A 21,867-nucleotide genomic window follows, 5' to 3' on the forward strand; every position below is an offset into this window, starting at 1 on the left:
ACAAACCTATGTACAAAATAAGTGTGCTGACAATGTAGGAACAAAATTTAGAAAACAAAGGATCTTAAGATCACAGTAAAATTACTTTCCTTTGCAAAGGAAAGATAGCTCAATAGCTTCAGCAACCACTACCTGCCTACTCACCCATGGCAAATAACAGCTAGAAAAGAACATAGATTTCACTCATCTTATTGTCAGCTTTATCATCACAAGAAAAGAAGAAATGGTAGAGTGATTCTGTGGAAGGTGGCCTTTTTTCTATACTTACTTAGAAGGTGGGATTATTAAAGAGCAGAAATTTTAGAATTTTCACTTCAGATTTTACTTGTTCTTGGGTTTGCATTTTTGGTTTGCTTTGCTGTTTTATTGTAGGGTGGGAAGGCAGGAGTAATCCTCAAAAGCATATTAAATGAATTACCTTTCACCAAATTTGACTACTTTGTTTTTAACTAGACCTGTCACTTCACCCATTATAGGAACTTCAGAGAGGAACGTCTTCTGTCAACAAAGATTTGGACCTTACTTGAAATTTAGAGCTTTAAAGAGATTCCAGAGGCACTGAAATATTACAAACCAGTTTATATTCCAAGTTAGTGTTGCCACTGGTTGCCATGTCTCTCCATTTTCAAAGAGTTCAAGAGTCTATTGATTAAAACCTTCTCTGATTTCTTGGGGTCTATTTATGCAACAACTGATTGGTAGAGGATAAACTTTCTTAGAAAATGATAAGGATCAATCAGCAAACACACAATGTCAGATACTGTGCTGGGCACTGGACATACAGAAGCAAAAATAAAACCATCTCTCTCCTCAAAGAATTTACACAACAGGCTGCGTTCTATATCTATTCCTTTGTCATTTCCCATTGCTTGGCATCAGGACCAGCTTATTTTATTATATATCAACACAACTGTGTCATTTCTCCAAGTTTGATATTTTACTTTGAAATTCGCCTCACATACAACTGATGTGGAGATAACTCCAATGTGGATAAGTAATCATTGCTTGTATATTCAGATGTAATTTCTTCTGTTTTTTGTGGTGTTATTTGGTGTTTGCTGTTTCCAAAGCCTTCTCACTCTCTCCTTTTAAAAGTCTCTGTTATATATACAGAAGGGGCTTCTGTGTGGTCAACAAGCCTTGAGTCACTTCTGTTTCTTATTCTTCAGCCATATTTTCCAACATTTTTCATAATCCTCCTCCTCTGCCCACTTTTATATTTATTTGAATTCACCAATACAAACAGTGGTTTAATTTGGAGGTTTTTGATAAGTTCAATAGGATATTTACCCTGCAACACATTCTGAGGCATACATTGTGGTAATCTTGAATGTGATCTGTTAATTGTGGTAATCTTGAATGTGATCTGTTATTATGTTCCTCGAGTACTACAATCTGAGAACTGTCGTGTTGTAATGGCAGTTTCAAAAATTGTGGTTTTTGTTGCCTTTGGACTTAAAAATAACACTAACTCTGCTAAATCCTTTATTTGCTTTTCTGAAGAAAACCTGTATGCCATCTTTCTTTTTACTTCCAACTTTCTGGCTTAATTTGTAGTGAGAATATCAAGACTGATGTGATTTCTTTCTTCTAGTAGCATTCCAATAGTTCAATAACTAGGATATCTCACATAGTTTTAAAAACTGTGTGATTGTTAGTCTCCTTTTCTGCCACTCTACCACCACCATTACAGAAGCAGAAAAAAGTGTAGGATAGAGTAGAGCTTGTGTTTTATCTTATTTCATGAACTGTCATAGTCAAAGAATCCATCACCAAGTAGTCAGCCAGCTATATTGGTAATGAATCTTTCCACACTCAGCCCAGGTTGTCCTCAGAAGAAAAATAGTCTCTAATTAGCTTATATGCAAAAAGTCTTTCTAACAGGGTACAGCCCCCCAGAGCTTACATTTAACTGGCACATTCTTGGAGAATCCAGGGTCATCACAACACAATGAGGCATTAGAGTAGGAATATGGGCAGAATATGGAACAGGAGAGAGTAAAGAATATTTCTGTGTCTAAGAATTTTCTCAGGGTCACAAAGCTAGTTAATGTCAGAACTGAGACAAAAAAAAAATCAGGATTTTTTACTCTAAGTACAGTATATATTATATCATAAATACCCTATTCAAAACTCAGTTTTTTTAAACAGCAAAATAACTATACCTGTGCAAAGTAAGGGTATGAAGGCAAAAGGGATTTCAGTCTGAAATCTTTTTTTCTTTTGCCTAGGCTCCTTCTAGATTTACATTGTTATAGAACTGACAAAGGTTCCTTTTCACACCAAATCTAATATTAAATAATTCAGGCTGCATAATGTAGTGGGAAATTCACTAAGGGACTAAACTGCAAGCCTGATCAACTCAGTACTATTACCAGTTCTGCAATGTCAATGTTTTCTTTATTTAAATATAATAAGAATAATATCATCCCTTACATTTCTCCCCAAGAGATAGTTCCAGTTAGCAAGAAAGCATTTATTGGCCATTCATAAGGTACATAATAATATTTGAGCCTTGTGGAGATAAGGCAAAAGGTATATCAAGACATTAAAGCTTCCACAGGGAATACCAAATACAAATCACATTATCATTAAGATAAATGGGTATGACTCTTAAAATGAAAAAAAAAAACACATCGAACTGTGTATTTCTGTGATGTTTATAAACGTTGAAAGACATAGTTTCTAGGTAATTAATCATTTTATTAGTAATACTATCATGTTATTAGTAAAAGAGGTCGATAGCACTCTCAAATGCAAAGATCCCTCAAGGCAGTGGGCTCATAGCTTATATGCTCTTGGAAGAGGGGTGCTTCTGAGGATGGCAATGAACTCTGATTGATTGACAACTAATGAGGGAATGAGGGTCTAGAAGCTAAGTGACACTGAGCATCCAAATTTTGGTCAAAAAGACATCAATTTCCATATCACGTGTCAGACAGAAGCGACAATCCACATTTTCCCAGAACTATTAGAGGAAACACAATGAGCAGGAATCCACCCCTTCTCCTAAACTTCTAATTTTTTTTACTGTCTTGGATTAGATCTTAGCCAGGCTAAGTCTTTGCCCAAGATTTCCTACATCCTCATCCTGCTCTGGATGAGAAAGTAGAAAAAGGGAAAAACCTTGGTCCTAATTCAATAATTGGTTATTAATACAAGAGAGAAATAAACATTTCTCTCATTTCCAAACATGGATGGTATTACCACAATGGCTCTTACCTTGAGGCATCTCAAGAGGCAAATAATGAGGCTCTTGAGAGCTAACATGAACCCATTCAAAATCATCATATAGGTCTTGATGGTAATCACAAGCTCCAGGACCATCATCAAAAGTACAGCCCCCTAGAGGAAATAGGAGAGAAGCCTGTGGTTAATTGTCAGAAAAATTAAACTAAATTTTCAAAATATTTTAGAAAGACTACTAAGAATATTGTATATATTTTCAAAGTGACTTGTTAAGCAGTTCACAACTTCCAAGTCTTCACTCCTAAGCATCCCAACTATCAACGAGCTCTTCAAATGTCTCTACTCTATCCAAGTGAATTCCCTCTAGTAGTGATGGGGGATAGGCTCTGGGAACCCCCCTGAACTCTCCTTGAATCTTCCCACTTGATCTGGTGCTTGCCTGAGGCCATAAACCTTCTATTATAGTGTTAAATTTAAACTAGTCTAGCCTGTCACTGACATCTCCAGGTAGCCTTCTCACCCTTGATTCCACTAAAATCTCAGTCTCTTGGTTCTGACATCTAGTCACCCCAACTCCATCAAGACCCCTCCTCCAAGACTACTAGAACATCCCTAGATCCCTCCCACAGTCTTTCTGTATATAAACTCTATCTTGCCTCCATGAAGCTGCTCAAGATTCAAACTAGCTCAGATTCTATCCAGCCCTCTTGTAAATACAAGAGTCAAAAATGGTGAGACTTCTTAAGAATCAACCCTGAACAGAGGATCTTAAATAAACTTTGTTTTTCTTTGGTTAAAGGAAGGCTTGAGTTGAATTCATTTGGGTAGGACCTGGGGTCTTGGTATTTTGGGGTGACAAGAACCCCAAAACCCAATAGTAGTACATTCCCCTAATGGAAGTGACTAGACTGAGCTACTAAAGTGAAAATATAAGTCAGTTCCTTAATGATATACCCAAAATGATGTCATTTTAATTAGGAAAGGCAATATAATGTTAATGTGTACTTCAAATTCCCTGATATACAAATTACCTACAGCAAGACTAACTAAAAGGTAAGAACAGAAAATAAGGCCATGACACCATATATACCATATAATATCATACCATAATTACAGTTCCATTCAAGTGAAATAGTATTTCAATTACTACAAAATAGTTTTAACGTTCCCGTCCAAACAGAAATTCATTCAGGGTCACAACATGGCATGTAAGCAAGGGATAAGTTTACTTTACTTCATGTTTTATTGTTGGTCTAGAGGGCAAAATAATCTTGTATTTAAGATTAACCTCCATATGATTTGGGTTTTTACTCCTATATCTCTATCCCTGAACTCTTGAAAGTAAGCATATTTTTCCCCATAAGTCAAGTGTACATTTGATTTTAATTTGCGAGAGCATCTGAGGCAGCTGAGGAGAATAAATCCTGCTTTTTTGTTTGGTTTTGGGTTATTTAATGGCTTTTTTAGAAGCATATTCCACAGTTAGCTTAATCAAATCATGAAAATCAGTACTGGCCTATATACCTAATAAGCATTTTAGGAAGCAGGTAGAACTACTACAATCAGTCAAAGGACCAAGTGAGAAAAATAAATATACTAATTCATTTCAAGTAATTTTCTTGGTATATTTCTTCTTTTGAGGAAGAATAAGTGTACAGCCTTGAGTTAGTTTGCTTTTCAGGAAACAAAAGAATTAGGGAAATGGTTGATTTTATAACCTAAAAAAATGGGGGTCACTTCTGCCCTACATGCTGAAGAGTAATTCCATTGAGCACCATTTTGATAATTATGATAAAAATATAAACATTATATGCTATGTCAGGGGCAGAAATGTCAGTGCCACTGGCTTAAGAGTCTCAGTGAGGTCTGGAAGAGGTGTTTGCCAGTGCTTTTGGTTAAAATACAATCTATAGATAGCTGTGTGTTCAGTAGAATGAACTTTAAATTTATCCTAAAGATTTGCCCTTAAAATCCTTTCTATATTTGTCCTCTAGGGAAAAAAAAAACTTACAATAGACAAAATTTTAAAAGCACAGTGAAACTCATATTTGCATACAATGAAAAGGAAAAATGCTTCCCCACAAACACACACACAAATTTAGTTTGTTGTCAGGGTTCTAAAATGACTTACAGCTTTGCAAAATATGCCTTCTGGGCACCCATTACCATTTTTAATGGCTTAAGTGCCCTCAGTATATAAATTTAAACTACTAGTGGTTCCTACATTGACTCATTTGGAAGACAAATGGCTTTAATTGCCTTCCTTCAGATTCAGTGTTAATTTTAGACATCAGGCATCTGATTAGCAACAAAGACCAGGAGAGTCGGTGCAAAATAAATGGATCTGCCCTGGCTATTAGCTGAACTGGGGGAACACAGAAAACCTGTAAAATCCACCCATGAAAATAGGACCACTGCTTACTTACCTGGGAAAACTATGTATTCCAGGTGGAAAAGATATGGATTTCTTTGATTTAATAATAAACTCTATCAACAATGGTGATCAAGTAAAGAATTACAATTAATTAAACACCATGCTTAATAAATAATTAATTCTAGAAAGGTTACTAATTTCCAAAGACTTAAAATGCAATAAAATATAATTGACAAACTATACTGAAGATAATTTTATTCATTTTATCTGTCTCCTTTTTCTTCTAATAGTAAGCTAAATACATTAAGATACTAACTTTTTAGCTAACTTTTAACTTCGTGTCCACCTGTGAAATTCAGGAGTTCCAGGTAACACAGAGTTCCAGTTGGCAAAATGTTTGATAACTAGTCATCCTGCTGTTTTTTGTATCCTCTAAGCAACCTGAGGCTGGCAAACAGCATGTGTAGAAAATTGGTATTTTTGTATCTATTCACAAGGTTAAAACCTTAAACATAGGGGTAGGACTTTTTCTAAGCTAACAACAACAAAAAAAACACCATGAACCTATTCTACTTTCTATATTTCTAAAATTAACTAGAACTGTATTGCTTCTTGTATTTCTCAACACACCTAATGCTTCAAAACTTAAGAAAGGAATACAGTCACATTATCACCGTGCTACTACTCAATATGAACATGAAAGGATTGAGTCACTGTTTGAGTGAGCATATAACAATAACGACGAGAAGTGAAATTGCTCTCTCCATGGTTACATACAAATAGTCTCTTAACTGCTAAAACATATGGCCTCTTCTCCTTCTTCATCTTTTTGATAATCTTTGACATATCTAACATGGTTGACCGTTCCTTCTCTCTTAGATAAACACATCTCCCTTGGACTCTTTCTTGATTCTTTTACTGCATAGGATCAGAGATTGAAAGCTAAGAGAGATCCTTAGAGTCTATCTGGTCCAACCTGCTCATTTTAGGTAAGCCCAGAAAGATAATTTTTTGCCCAAAGTCACATGTTATAGCAAATGGCAGACACAGGACTTGAACTCAGCATCTCTAATCACAAATGCAGTATTCTTTCCATTGTACTATGCATTGTTTCCTCTGTCTGAACTCTTCAGTCTTCCTTGTTAGATCATCATTCTGTCTAGTCCCTTAAACTTACAGGGTTCACCTCTAGGACCCCTCTCATTTTCTCTCTCTACCATTTCTCCTGGTGATCTCCTCAGTTCTTCTGATTTCAGTTATCTCTATATAAATGACTCCCACAAATACTTTATTAGCCCTAATGTTTCTCTTCTGTATATCCAATATACCTACTCTGAACTTCAATCTCACACCATGAACTCCTTTTTGGATGTCTCCAACAGGATGTTTATAGACTTCTCAAAACAGATGTCTGAAACAGAACTCATTATCTTAGCTGCTTCTCTCTAAAATGATCCCTCCTAGAAAATTTCCTATTTTATTGAATATATGCCATTATCCTTCCAGTTACCAAAGTCCAGAACTTTAATGTGTCACCCTTTAACATTTTCTTTCCTAATGCAATCAGTTGTCACATCTTGTTAATTCTTCATAAAATCTCTCATTTTTATTCCATTATCCCTGCTTGACCACCACAAAATTCCAGACCTTTACCACCTCTCACCTGGATTATCTCAACAGCCTTCTAATTGATCTCACTATCTTGAGTCTCTCCTCCCTTTATCACACCAAAATAGTTTTCCAAAGTATAAGTATGATCATGTTCATCTCCTTATCAAAAACCTTTAATAGTTCCCTATTTCCTATAGGATAAAATGAAAATTCCTTGAAGAAAATTCAAGTTCATACTTGTCTGAAATCAAGATAGAGAACTATGGAGTTTCTGGAAATACCTAATAAGGTGAATTCACTTCATAAGATACATATGCCTCATCTGGAATTATCTTCACAAATGACAAGATCATAGATTTTGGACTGGAAGGAATCTCAGAAATCAAACTCCCTCATTTTAAAGAAAAAGAAATTGAGTCTGAGGGTATTAAGTGACTTCCCTAAAGTCACACAGCTAATAAATATCTGAGTCAAACTCAAGGTTTTTCTAACACCCAGCTCAGACTTTTATCCTCTGAGCCACTTTAGTTATCTCTATAATGGATACTTTCGTACAGTGAGTAGACCTTGGCCAGCTCTCCGAGTCACCATGTCTTCAGTCATATATGGGGGTCAGACTAGATGATAAATTCCCTCCTAAGTTCTAAGATGTTATGGATTAATCTTTAGTTTTATAGCAGTGGTTTAGTTAATAAAGAAAATCATGGCTCATTATTTTAAGGAAATGGATAATACAGAAATATGTTTTGCTTGATTCAATTGCATAATTTATATTATATTACTTGTCCTCTCAATGGGTTAGAAGGGAGAGAATTTTGAACGCAAATTTAAAAAAAACACAACAAAAATAAGTAAAAGGAAAGGGTTTCAAAAGAAAAAGAAATGCCTCTGAAAAGGTATTCAAAGACTGCTAATTCCATGGCGCTAACTGATCAGCTGAAAAAACAAATCCATCATTGCAAATGTATACTCTTTACTGTGATGAAGGTTATAAAATACATTGCAAGCGTTTCACCTAAAAACCAAATGCCAATCTGGCTTGTACCACCAGCCCATACTTAAGTTTCTAAACTGCTCACCCAAAAGGAGAGAAGCACAGGAGGAGATGCTGTGGGCCTGAGATGTGGCCAGCCAGAGCATCTGGCACTTTGAAAAACAGAGCCTTGGGAATTTAGTTACAGAGCTGACAGTAGTTCTCTGTGTGAACATGGGAATGGCGCCTATTTCTCTGTAGTCATCAGAGATGAATACTTAACTCTGAACCTTTTTGAAGGCACATAATTTGATAAAATGCTGGGACAAGTCAAAGTAAAATGAAGCAGACCTGTGGCTCCAACATTAAATCAATATTCCCTAAACCAGTGCAGGGCAGGGAGCCCTGAGGAGGCCCTAGGTGCTTTGAAAGGCTCAGAATAGTTAGTGAGGAACAGCCAGACACTGCTAGATTTTAATTTGCAGTGTCCTCCAGCAAGTCCCCCACCCTTCTCCAGGGCAGCTGTGTAGTTCTTAATTATCTTACTGAATATGAGGACCATGAGCACACAGAGTTATCTTTCATGGCTTTCTTTTCTGTTTGCATAGAACAAGCTTCCATTTAACTAAAGACACAGACCATTTTCATTTCATTTGCTCAAATTAAAGTTCTCTTGGAATAAACAAAGTTTTAAAAGTTAAGAGAGAAGTATGGCACAAAACATATTGGGGGGAGGGAGCTGTGTTAAAACAAATACACTTGGAATAAATGATTAGTTCAGATGTTTGATGACCTTCAAGCATAATCACAAACATAATCATTTCCCTTGTGAATTCAAGTCAGAAATATAAATTTGGTCATTTAAATATCCAACCATCCATTAAATTTGGAATGATCTTCCTCTCATCAAAAATCGTAGAACTATTACCTCATTGCACACGGGGCATTAATTTGAACTAACTTTAAATCTACCATCTTTACATGATTTAATAGGAAAGTGTAATGCAAAAGTCTACCTAAAATAAACCTTTTAACAAAGGATACAATAAAAAATTCAAATATCAAACGATAGTCACAAAAGTTAAATATCCTCTAAGCTTTACATTTAGTCTACAAAATTACTCAGCTACATTAGGACAAATATGAAATGATCATTAAAAAAGTTATTTTATTTAAAATTAATGAAGACATATTAATTTTACATGTTTTCACCATACTCTTCTTTTGTAATTAAAGTAATGCCATACCCATAACATGAGCATAGAAAAAAAAATACACGGAATCACAAGACAGAGACAGTTTGAGATCTGCACTGATTGAAGAAATAATCACAACAAATGAATTTAATCTATCAAAGTTTAAGTACATTACCAAAACAAGAGATGCTACTTTTTTAACCAATTTACCCAATGGAATTCAGTTTAAAAAAATATTAAATGGGACAAAGAAATGTCTTTATAACTTCAGATAAAAGCAAGTGGCCAAAAACACATGCCTGGGTAAAAATCATTGATGATCTACTGCCAGCAATAAAGAATTATAGTCAGTAAATATGGTCTAATAATATGTGTAGAGTTCCATCACAGAAAGTAGTCTTATAATATTGAGTATTTTTATATATGTTACATTTCACTAGGGCAAGGGATTTGCTTTCCTTGTATGTAAAATAAGGAAGGGGGGCACCAGATCATTTCGAAAATCCCTTCCAGTTCAAAATTCCAAGACCTGCGTTAGCATTGAAAATAAATTCTAGATTCACACAACTTGGGCAGTACAAATATGCTTATAGAATTTTAGACAAGATACACTAACAGGTACAAAAGATGCTAAGGAAAATGAGATAATTTCAAAATCACCCCTAACTGCCCTAATTGTTCAACCCTATTTTAATTATCCCTTCCACATCATGACTTTTCACCAATGTAGGTGACAGGTTGGCATAAGAAATTAAATGGGAATTTGGGGGGAGTTTTGCAGAAGCCACAGGCTATACTCAAAGGCCAGCAGATAACACAGAGCCTATGACTAAATACTTAATCCAAATTTCACAATAAGGTATTATAAACACCCAATTAAAGAAAAGTATGAAATTCAGACTTCTCTGGTATGAAGGGAGGGCCAAAAAATTTTACACGAATTTTCCCAATGGCAGGGCACACCCTTGACCCCCATGATGTGGAAGGGATAACTGTATTTCATCTTTAGTTAGGCTGCATTTCACACATTTATATGAAACAGACAGGGACTGTCAGGCAGAGATAGGCAGTGTCAGGCAGACAGGGAGACTGTCAGTCAGGGACACCCAGACAGGCAGGAGAAAATACAAGTGACTCTTCCACATCACTGACTAATGAGGGCAGGAACAACAAGTCAAGCTAGTCTGATGGTACGTCTACCCACTGCTGAAATACTGACATCTTAAAAAGTAAAGATAAATGCATTTTCAAAGCCAGTGCATCTTCAGGCAAATGTGGTAGCTACAATTCTGTTGATTTTCAAGGATCATGTGTGAAGACAGATTCAGAGAAAATCAGGTGAGATCTGAGGGTGGGTCAAAGGGGTTTGGTCCCCACAGTCTAGGCCCTGGGATATTCTTATATTTAGTCTATTCATGTTCTCTCCTAATTGCCCTCCCCTGGAGAAAATGGTCAAAGAGGATGGAGTTATTCATGGCCTGCACTCAGACTCTCCTCTGAATAAAAAGCAGGCACACTGCACCAAGACACAGGTAGTGATGAAAGAATCTACCATATTCAGCAAAAGTTGTATCCCTGGGAATATGCATTTTCAGACAAACCTGGTATTAAGGGAGGGGCAGGATCCTAACAACACAATGCAAGCTTATTAAACCAATAGTACTTCTATTCAGGAGGTCTACAAACGGAAGCAAATGCTATTTCTCAGCTGGCTGGGTGCCTTATTCTTCAATAAGAATAGTGGATAGTTATTGGTTAAGTGGTTAAGTCAGAGTCCTTTCTCTGGTCTTCTATATTTTACATTAATAAGACTTTAAGAAACTAGGGTTTCCATCTTTGGTATATTCTCTTCCTAGTCATCCACTGAGGTAGCTTTGGGGAAATAAAATACCAATCCAGGGTAACCCTTTAAATAACACTGTGCCCTGTGCACCAGCATGTGGCTATATTGACATGCACAAATTTCTGACTGGAGTGGGTACTAATTGCTTTAGTGGAAAGAATGTTCCTCATCATGTTTTGTAAAAGAAGTTCATCAGCAGTTTCCATAAAAGCAGCACTGCCATCCCTAATTTTACCAAAGTTTCTCTCAAGAAAAAGGGAATGTGACCAGATAAATTTCACACATGTCTGGCATGATTATCAAGACTGACCTGACCTCAGAGAAGGTGGAGTTAAATGTAGGATGTGTGTGTGTGTTCATCCTTCATTGCTGAAGAAGACCATGCCATCAGAGAAATAATGACATGATTTGCACTTGACTCTGTTTTGAGTGGGGGCAGGCTGTGCAGGTCACCAGCCTTACTTCTCCACAGCCATCTGAATGCAGTGACCAGATATTCATCAAGAGGACTGCAGATGACCCAGGATGAGGCAATTGGGGTTAAGTGACTTGCCCAAGGTCACACAGCTAGTGAGTGTCAAGTGTCTGAGGTGAGATTTGAACTCAGGTCCTCCTGACTCCTGCACTGGTGCTCTATCCACTGCACCACCTAGCTACCCTTAAATGTAGAATACTGTCTAGTGGAAAGAACACTACCCTCACAGTACCCATGTGTGCACCTATCACCAAGTGGTAAAGCAAAGATTGTGGGGTACAGTCAGCAATCAATGTAGAGTAATCATTTGCACCCTAGACTTGACTGGTTGTAGAACCACTGACCATCTCTTCGCCTTTGTACAGTTGGTCCTCTGGGTCTAGAATGCAGTCCCTCTTCACCTCTATCTCATAGAACCCCTGACTTCCTTCTAAGCACAGTGTGAGAAACAAAAGCAGGAATTCTGTTTCCACAGGATTAAAAACTACTCCCAACTTTGTAGGGGCGATGTAACAGGACGTAAGTCAGAGCTGAATAGTTCTAATGGAGGTGAGACCTAGCAGAATAAGGCTTCTGAAAGGTCAGAAGCTTGTATGCATGCTTAATATTATCCAACACACCCACAGGGTGGAACATATCAAGGAGGAGAACATCAAGTAGGCATTTCAGGAGGTTGCATCTAGCCAATGGAGAACAAGGCGGGGGGGGGGGAATTTGAATAGGGAACAGGAAAAATATCTTTGCATTTGTCTGCGCAAGTGTGCTCCATCAGGAAGTCACCCATTCACAAGGAATGTAAAACAGAATGAGAACATTCCTGTCTTCACAATGAGCATTTTCTTTCTAGAGTGAGCACATTTCTCGCAGTATCTAAGATATTACTTCCTAAAGGCACATTTACCTGATGCTCCAATTAATTGGCAGTTTTTGAAATAACTTTGTATTACTTTTAAATATATTATATTTACATACATACATCTTGTTTTAGGATTGTAGGCTTCTTACAGGAAGAACATTTTCTTTAATATCTAATGCCCAGTACATAGTACATATGCAATACAGTTTGCTGAATTAAATATACCATAGGAAAGTCATTTAATCTGTTAGGTCTTGGTTTCTTATCCATAAAATAGGGAAGACAAAATCTGGAGTATTGACCTGAAGGGGTTGTTTTGTGGAAAAAATGAGATAATATAAAAGGTACTTGCTAATTTTTATGGTTTTTAATTTAAAATTAAACTGTTTTAAGTAGCTGTAAAAGCTCAGGCCACTTAACCTCTCAAAACTTACTTCTTCATTTGTAAAATAAGGGAACTGGAACAAGATGATTTTTAAATACCTTCTGGATCTGTGATTCTAAGTTTCATTCACCATCATAATTTGCCTCTCAAAAACAAGGCACATGCACCACAAATAAGAATTAGAATCTGAGACAAAGAAGGACCAGATCAACATTTAAAATCAGGAAGCAAGAATTCATAGTCAGGATTATCTGCCAAGAGCAAAGCAAAAGTGTAACAAACACCATCCAAAGACACAAGATGAGAAGCTGGGGAAGAACCTGAGAGAAGAGTAAAGAGAATGCATTTTTAAGCACCAGTTAACCAACTCCTAGAGTAAGTCACAGTAATAAGACTGCTAGGACAAAAGAGATGATGGATACAGTAAGATGAATAGTGCTGGACTTACAGTCAGGAAGAAACCTGAATTTGAATTGCACTGTGACCACTAGATAGCTAGATGGCACAGTGGATAAACTGTTGGGCATGGAATCAGGAAGACCTATCTCCCTGAGTTCAAATTTGGCCTCAGATAGCTGGGTGACACTGGGTAAGTCACTTTACCATATTTACCTCAGTTTCTTTATCTGTAAAATGACCTGAAGAAGGAAATAGCAAAGACTTCCAAGAACACTTCAAAAGGGTCACAAAGAGTCAGACACAACTGAAACACACACTGACACTTAGTATTTGATTAACCATTCACAAGTAACTTAAGGCCACTGAGCTTTAGTTTCTTCTTTTGTAAAACAGAGATAATAGCATCAGAACTGCTCAGCTCTCCTCATTTAGTGGTTATGAGGATGAAATGGGAAATCAAAAAACCACAGAATTTTAAAATTGGAAGAGTTCTCAGTAGCTATCAATTCAACTCATACCCAAAAGAATTCCCATTATAGCATCTCAACAAGCAGTCATCAAGTCTTTGCTTAAAGACCTCTAGTCATAGGAAAATCACCTACCTCACAAAACAACCCACTCTATTTTGGGGAAGCTCTTAAGTATTTGGAAGTGCTTCCTGAAATCAAGACTAAATTTGTATCTTTCAGCTTCTTTTAAGGTTTAGGGACGCTAGTACCCCAAAACAGTAACACATGAGTCCTTCTAAATGAATTTGACACAAGCTTTCTTTCAACCAAAAACAAGGTTTATTAAAACACCAATAGAAGGTGGAGGAGATTCTAAAAACCCTCAATATTGTCTAGACTCTTATGGAAACTAAGTATTGTCTAGACTTTTAAGGAACCCGAGACTTTGTGACTCTTGTACTGACAAGTTGGCCAAAATGAATCTGAGCACTTTAATGGAGGCAAGATGGATCTTTTTATACAAAAGACCGTGGAAAGGGAGAAGGGGTCTAGATAGAATTAAGGGAGTGGTAGTCTAGGGTGTGGCCAGGTACAGACTAAGAAAGAGCAGTTAATTAACTGGGAAGGGTAGATTGCCCAATTGCCCCAGACCTGGGTCTGGGTCCTGGGATCCAAGGTCCTGGGTCACCTGGGAAAATCCAGGGACTTTTCCTTTTTGGGGCCCAGATCCCAAAGACATGGGCTTTTCCTTTATGGGGTTCACATCCCATCCCTATTACTTCCACTCACTGCTCTTGGCTCTGTCCTCTAAGGCCAAACATAGGAAGACATCCCTCTTCCATATGACTGAGGTTTAAATACTTCAACACATCATTCAATCCCCACTGGCTTTTCTTCTCCAGATTCCTTCAACTGAATCTTCAAATGACATGTACTCAAGGGCCTTGACTATCCTGACTGCCCTCCTTCAAACATTCTGTGGTGTATAAAGCTCACGGTTAACCTGTGGGGCTCAAAACAGAATGAACAGTTAAAGACCACTAAAACACAAGATCTTTTTCTGCCAAACTATGCTCTAATCATGACTCTAATTCAATACTTGTAAAGGTTATTTTGTAAAGCCACACGTGAGACTGCATTTATCCCTATTAATCTTATGACATTTGGCTCAATGTTCTCTTTATCTAGTCAAAGTTTCTCTAGGTTCTGACTGTCATCCAGCGAGTGAATTCTGGCAGTAACGGTTAGACAGTAGAGTTTATTGAGCTGCAGTGTATAACTAAGGTCAGATCTGCACTTTAGGAAGATCACTTTGGTAGATGGATGGAGGACAAATTAGAATGGGGAGAGACCTGAGGCAAGGAAACCAATTAGAAAGTTATTGCAATAGTCCAGGTCAGTTGAAGTCATACTTAAATAGAAACACATCTCAGCAGGATACATATTAACTTGAAATACTACATATTAACATTATCTATCGTGAATTGTACTTTTATTTATTTTGTTAAACATTTCCCAATTACATTTTAATCTTGTTCAGTGAGCAATCAGAAGCAATGAAGGATGCTTCCATTTGAGGCTGAGCAGCAAGTCTGATAGCTTGTGGTCCAAATGAGAGGAAACGAAGGCTTTATTTGGGTGCACACAGTGTGAGGAGAAGGGGATATATGAGAGACATGCTGTAGGAATAGAAGCCACATAACTTTACGACACATGAAGTAAAAGTGAGAAGATGAAAATGACACAGAATATCAGCAGAAAAACACATGATGAAAGACAGGGGAGAGGTATTAGGTGGAAAGAAACGGAACCTTACCACTTCCACTGTGGCGATGACATCCCCAAATTCCTTGACAATTATGAAATTACAGAAATGTCCTACTGAAAAAGACAGTAACTCCAATTATGTGGAAAAGAGAAAATTACAGTCCATCCGGGCCTTCCTCTAATGTGTTTCAGATTTCTGAAGTATGTAAGTGAACTGTTTGGGAACCGTATTACTAGAAACTGCACACTCCTCCTCTCCGTCCTCAATCATACACTTTCAGTCTATTCTCAGGGATACCTGATGAAAGGCAGCAAATTAATGAGATGTCCACTGACCAAAAGAAGTTACATTTTCCAAAAGTGCAGGACATTACCCACAAACACAGCTCCTCCACCAGAGACCTCCCTACTCTCCCTTTACTTGAACTACCAAGGCTGCTCCGGGCAAAATTCCAAGAAAGCAAATCACAGGTAATGTTTATAAATCTCCCCTCCTTCCCTAACTTATAAATTTCATGCTAAAGTGAATTTCACTTTTGGAGTGAAACTCATTTCCACTCCAACTGTAAAATTCACAACTGAGACAACCCTTTTCTGATGTGTCATCTCTCTGGGACAGTCCAAAATAATCACTACTTCTACTGCTGATTAAAAACACTAATCTAATTAGACACAATATCCCACTTTTTTGTAGAGACCGAAACATTGAGAGTTCAGTCAGATCAATCCCTGCCTCCAGGAAGGACTATACTTAAGTAGTTCTTTTTCTTTTTTAAAGATCTCCAAAGAAGAAGCTTCCTTTCAGAATTTCTCTGGTATCCCATTACAAGCATATAATTCATTTCAACAAACATTTAAATGCCTGTTAACTTTTTGACTTGCCAGGACGTATGCTAGAAGTTGGATACACAAAAAAAATCAGACAGTTTTGATGTTCAAATACAGTCTACTGAGGTGAAATAACACGTACATAAAGAATTTAGAAATATATATATAAAATATACATACATATGTGTATATAACACAAACTATATATACACATACACATATATATACATACACATATATATATACATACATACACCATACATATATATACACATCTATATACATAAATACACACATATATATACATATACACACTTATATGTTTCATTGTTGTTGTGTTTGTCCTTCATTCTTGAAGAGGACCATGACATCAAGATGATGACATGACTTATAGTTGACTTTGATTTGAATGAGGGAGGGCTGTACAAGGTCACCAACCTCACTTTCTTCTCCTGAGCCATCTGGATCCAGTGACTTGATATTCTTCAGGATGACTGGAGATGACCCAGGATGCAACATGAGACCCTGGCCCTTTTAGGCTAAGGTCTTAAAGCATTCTCACTTTATGTGAGATACACCCATTCAAAAAATAGGCTTCTTTAAGTAGTTGCTCAAAGGATGGTCCCTTTAATAATAATAATAAAAAAAAATCAAATTTGGAGGAACCTTCAGGGTTCCCAGGTAAAAGACAAACAATTACTATTTAGTATTTAAATCCACTCTGTGCTAGGTGAGTGGGGACTTGTCCAGTCTATGAGCTCCAGAGTGAATTGGGTTTGAGGCTTGATCTTTGAGCAGAACAGAGGTCTGTACACAACGTATATAGATCTGACCAAGGCCTTTAACACTGTTAGTCATGAGGGCTTATGGAAAACCACGTCAAAATTTGGTTGCCTGGAGAAGTTCATCAATATTGTATGTCAATTTGGTGATGGCATGCTTGTCCAGGTTCTGGATAGTGGACAATGCTCTTGTGCCTTCCCAGTCCCCAATGGGGTGAAACAGGAACTGTGAGCCTGTTCCCATGCTATTTAGCATGATGTTTTCAGCCATGGTGTGAAATACTTTCAATGAGTATGAACATGGCATCAAGGTCAACTACCGTACTGATGGTAAGTTCTTCAATTTGAAAAGGCTACAAATCAAGACCAAAGTGGAGGGAGTGTTGGTGCATGATTTTCTGTTTGTAGATGATTGTATACTCAATGCAGCCTCTGAAGTTGAGATGCAACAAAGTATAGATCAATTGTCTGCTGCCTGAGCTAATTTTGGTCTAATAATTAACACTGAGAAAACACAGGTGCCCCAGCTTAGTGAAAGAGAAAGATTAGAGAGTTCAGGGAGAGACTTGAGGTGGGCAGACAATTAGGAGATAAGAAATGTTAAGGACCTGTCCTAAAGTGAGGGCTCTAAGTAAAAAGAAAGGAACATATAGGAGAGGTAGGGAGATACAATTGATATGCTGGTGTCCAGTATGTAAATTCTTGCTATAAGCACCTACAGTTTTCATACCTTAACTTTAAATCCTTTACATTTGGTAACTTTTCCCTCATCTACAACAGTTTCTTTAGATAACAAATTAGAGAACTTATGTTTAATAGCTAATATGTGCAGAGCACATGGCATTACATGTCTGGTCCCCTCCTCACAAAAATAAAAACACTAAGGTAAAATAAGCCTTGATATATAAATCTAACATGGGAAGATCTGCAATTCCTCTATTTCAAGGTATGGCAACTACTTCTACTAATAAAGGACACAAGCTTTCTACCAATAAATACTTGTTAACTGTGTGACTGACTTAGGCCTAGGGGATTCCCAAGGCAAACAAAGGTTAGGTGATTTATCCAGGGTCACACAGCTAGTAAATAGCAAACATGAGATTCTTCCTGATCCAAGACCAACTGCTCACTAAGCCATGTTGCCTCTAAGAAAAAGTGTTAAGATATTTCAAACTGAATATTCACTAACACAGTGTTAGTAGAAGGTTCCTAGAATTCCAGAGTTGGAAAGAACCTTAGAGGTCATCATACAATTTGTTACAATCGTTTAATGTTCCCTTCATACCTTTCTTTCATACTTCATTTAAGGTTTACAAAGCACTATCCTCCCAACCACCCTGTGAGGCAGGTACCAGATAGCATAAAGCTGTGTTGTACTAATGGAAGCAGAACCATATGGAAACTGAACAACACACACATATGCCCAAACAGCTGATTGGATAAGGAGTGTGGTTGGATAAAATTAGGAGGAAAAAAAGCAGAATGGGCTAAAGATATATCTTAAGGTTATGTTCAACCACAGCTTCACAAAAACCATTTATTTCCAGCACAGTCATTCATAGCCTGCAACCCATAAATTAGTTTTTGTTTTTTTTTTTTTAATTTTGGTGTCTCCTTGCTCAGTCATTTTTCATTGTCACTCTTCATGACTCCATTTTTAGTTTCTCAGTTGGTTTTCCCTTTTTTTTTTTTTTTGAACAAATATATTGTCATTTCCTTCTCCAGCTCATTTTTACAGATGAGGAAACTGAGGCAACAGGGTTAAGTGACTTGCCTAGAGTCATACAGCTAGTGTTTGAGGCTAGATTTGAACTCATGAAGGTGAGTCCTTCTAATCCTAAAATAAACCCAGTGCACTGTCCACTGAGTTACCTAACTGTAGTTTGACATAAATTGTTTCTTTTGTAATCCTATGTGTTTGATTTTACTTATTTAAAGACATCACCCTGAGAAAGGGTCTATAGGCTTCCCCAAAGGGTCAAAAGGTTCTATGATTAAAAAAAATAGTTATGGACATCACTTGGGGGATTACTGAAGGAGGTTACATGGGACCCTAGTTTGTAAAGCTAATCCAAGTGGGATTTGTCTTTGGAGCTGAAGTATCAAGAAGGACCTACATTTGGCTCCTGATACAAAAGAAAGACCACTGAATTTGGAACATGAAAACCTGGTTTCAAAATGTTCCTTTGGCACTTACTACCTTGCACAAGTCACTTAGTCTCAATGGATCTGGATTTTTTAAACTGTGAAAGGAGGTTGGACTACATGACCTGTAAGATCAATTCCATCTCTTAAATATAAGATTATATGATCTTAAATAGGAAGCAGGATTACAAAGAGCATGAGGGTTCAGCAATTAAAAACATGGGTAGACTGCTAGCTACAAATTTGTCAGTCTGATAAGCTGAACAGCCATTGGCCAACACAGATACTGACATTTTTAAATATTAAGAGTGACAATATTAGAACCATTCACCCCTGATATCTTTACAACTACTGTATCTCCCTTCACTAGCTGATGTTGCAGAAACCATCAGAAATGTTTAATTAGCACAGAGACAGGGATTTTGAGAAGGGGAACATGATGAGTTAGTACAAGTTAGGAAAAAAATAATGAGGACATGGTCACAGTATCACTACACATCAGTATCAACAGTGCAAAACTGCTTCAAAAAACTGGCACACAGTCAGGATCAATTATGTGGTGTCTGACATGTAAGAATCCCCAAGTAATCTTTCTTCTTACGCTCAACTGTAGAGTGATCCTTATTATATGTAGCACTATTCAGTGTTTCATTTTTGACCGGATGTTTCAGAAAAGCATTGAAAAAATTATATTGGGTCCTAAACTCAATACAGAGAAAGTACTATAAGATGGGCAAATACTTATGCTAATGCTAATAAAAGTAATAATAACTAGCATCCATATAGGGCTTTAAAGTATACAAAGTGCTTAATATACCTGAACTCATTTGATCCTCACAACTCTGGCAGGTAAATGACGTTATCTACATTTTACAGATAAGGAAACTGAAGCATGTAGAAATTAAGTGAATTGCTAAAAGTCAGAATGCTAATATGTCTCTGAGCTTGGATTCTAAGTCCTGGGTTGGAGGCTAAGTCCTGCAATGTACCTGCTGCATCAGCTAATTGCTTCACTGAGCCATCTAGCTCCTAGGAGGAAAGGTCATTACAGTTGGAATGATTTAGCCTGGAAAATAGAAAACTAATAAATATGTGATTTTTCAGTTATTCCCAAAGCCAGTCAATAATGAACCACTCATCAACCTGACTGAAAGGAAAATTATTATAAAGAGGCTTAAGCTAACTTATGTTGATCAACAGAAAGTTAGACTACAAAAACAGGTAGAAGAAAGGGTTTATTATAGTGAAATTTTTTAAATTACCTAAACTGAAAACATCTTGAGAATCAGACTGCTACTGTTCATTGAGATATAATTATAACATAGATTTAGAGGAATGGGCAGCGAGCAAATAAGATGAGCCTCCAAAATTAACAAATCAGGTTGCTAAAAGATATCTGAAATAAAAATGCAGATGAATGGACACGAAATTGGGTAAAAATAGCCACTGAAGAAATAAAAAGAGATGGTTTGCAAATAAGTTATTGATGAAGGCAGGGTATTCTCCCAAATTTCAATCAAGGTAGCTTTGACAAAATCTCAATGGAGGAGGCACAAATTTAAAACATAAGTAATGAAAAAGAGAGACAAAATCTTCTTGGTTACATTGTAACAAGGCCAAAGTAATCTCTCCTCTCCATCCCTCCTTTCCCACCAACTCTTGAGATTGAAATGTTATGGAGAAACCAAAAAATAGGAATTTGTATTGACCAAACGTTGTTGAAATTATCTACTTAAAAGTACTGAGAAGTGTCTCCAAACCAAGTTATCCTGAGATAACTGGATATATACCTAACTATACTAACTATATATGCTGGAATTCTTGCAACAGTGAAAATTTCAAGAGAAAAAAAATATTTTAAATAAAGTTTTGCAAGAGAAACATCCTTTTTTTTTTTTTCAAATCAGGTACCGTTTTGTTTTGTTTTTTAATTTAGAAAATATAATCACTGTCATAGCCTTGATAATCTATAGAGGGAACATGGAGATCTCTTGGGATTTCAGCTCTGTCAAATATGTTAAACCAGTGGATGCCTGTGGAAGGCAGTATGGTTACTTTAGAAAGAGTGCCAGATTTGCAGTCAGAGGGACCTGAGGACAAATCATTCAATGACTCTGGGTCTTAGTTCAATAGATGTAAAATAATTCATGATCTCTAAGATCCCACTCCTATGCTGTGTAACCTTACAGGCCTCCATTAAAGACCATCCTCAACACATCTAGGATTGTTCATCTTTATAGACTTAATTACCTATAATGTATTCTTAAATTAAGACTGGGAGCTTTCTGATCATCTCAAAACAGTCTAATTCTTTCAGTACAACATTCAAAGCTCTAAAGTTCTTCTCCCTCTTCAAACACCTTTACAGAAAGTTGCTTAGAGAAAAGATGGCAGGAGTGCCTCATAACATTAATATATAAAGAACAGTGCAAAAATCTTTGAATCCTAAGCCTTGAGGTTTCCCCCATGACTTTAGTACAGTAACGTCTTTAGGACAAGCTACACAGGCCATATCCATTAACTACTGGCTACAGTAACAAAGCTGCTCTAAATAACAAGATTTAACGAGTTACTGGTCCTATTGGTCAACATACA

The 21,867-nt window shown here is 36.9% G+C and overlaps 1 protein-coding gene across 2 annotated transcripts in view; it reads right to left on the reverse strand.

Moving 5' to 3' along the window:
- The window catches only part of PTPRK (protein tyrosine phosphatase receptor type K), a 739,357-nt gene that overhangs the window by 547,133 nt on the left and 170,357 nt on the right, over positions 1-21,867 (reverse strand). For both annotated transcript variants that reach the window (XM_072643296.1, XM_072643295.1), the window contains exon 2: positions 3,223-3,345. In XM_072643296.1, the coding sequence (XP_072499397.1) occupies positions 3,223-3,345 (123 nt within the window). The remainder of the gene's footprint in view (positions 1-3,222; positions 3,346-21,867) is intronic.

Source organism: Notamacropus eugenii, chromosome 2, assembly GCF_028372415.1.
Source record: "Notamacropus eugenii isolate mMacEug1 chromosome 2, mMacEug1.pri_v2, whole genome shotgun sequence".
In the NCBI taxonomy this organism is placed as follows: Eukaryota; Metazoa; Chordata; class Mammalia; order Diprotodontia; family Macropodidae; genus Notamacropus; species Notamacropus eugenii.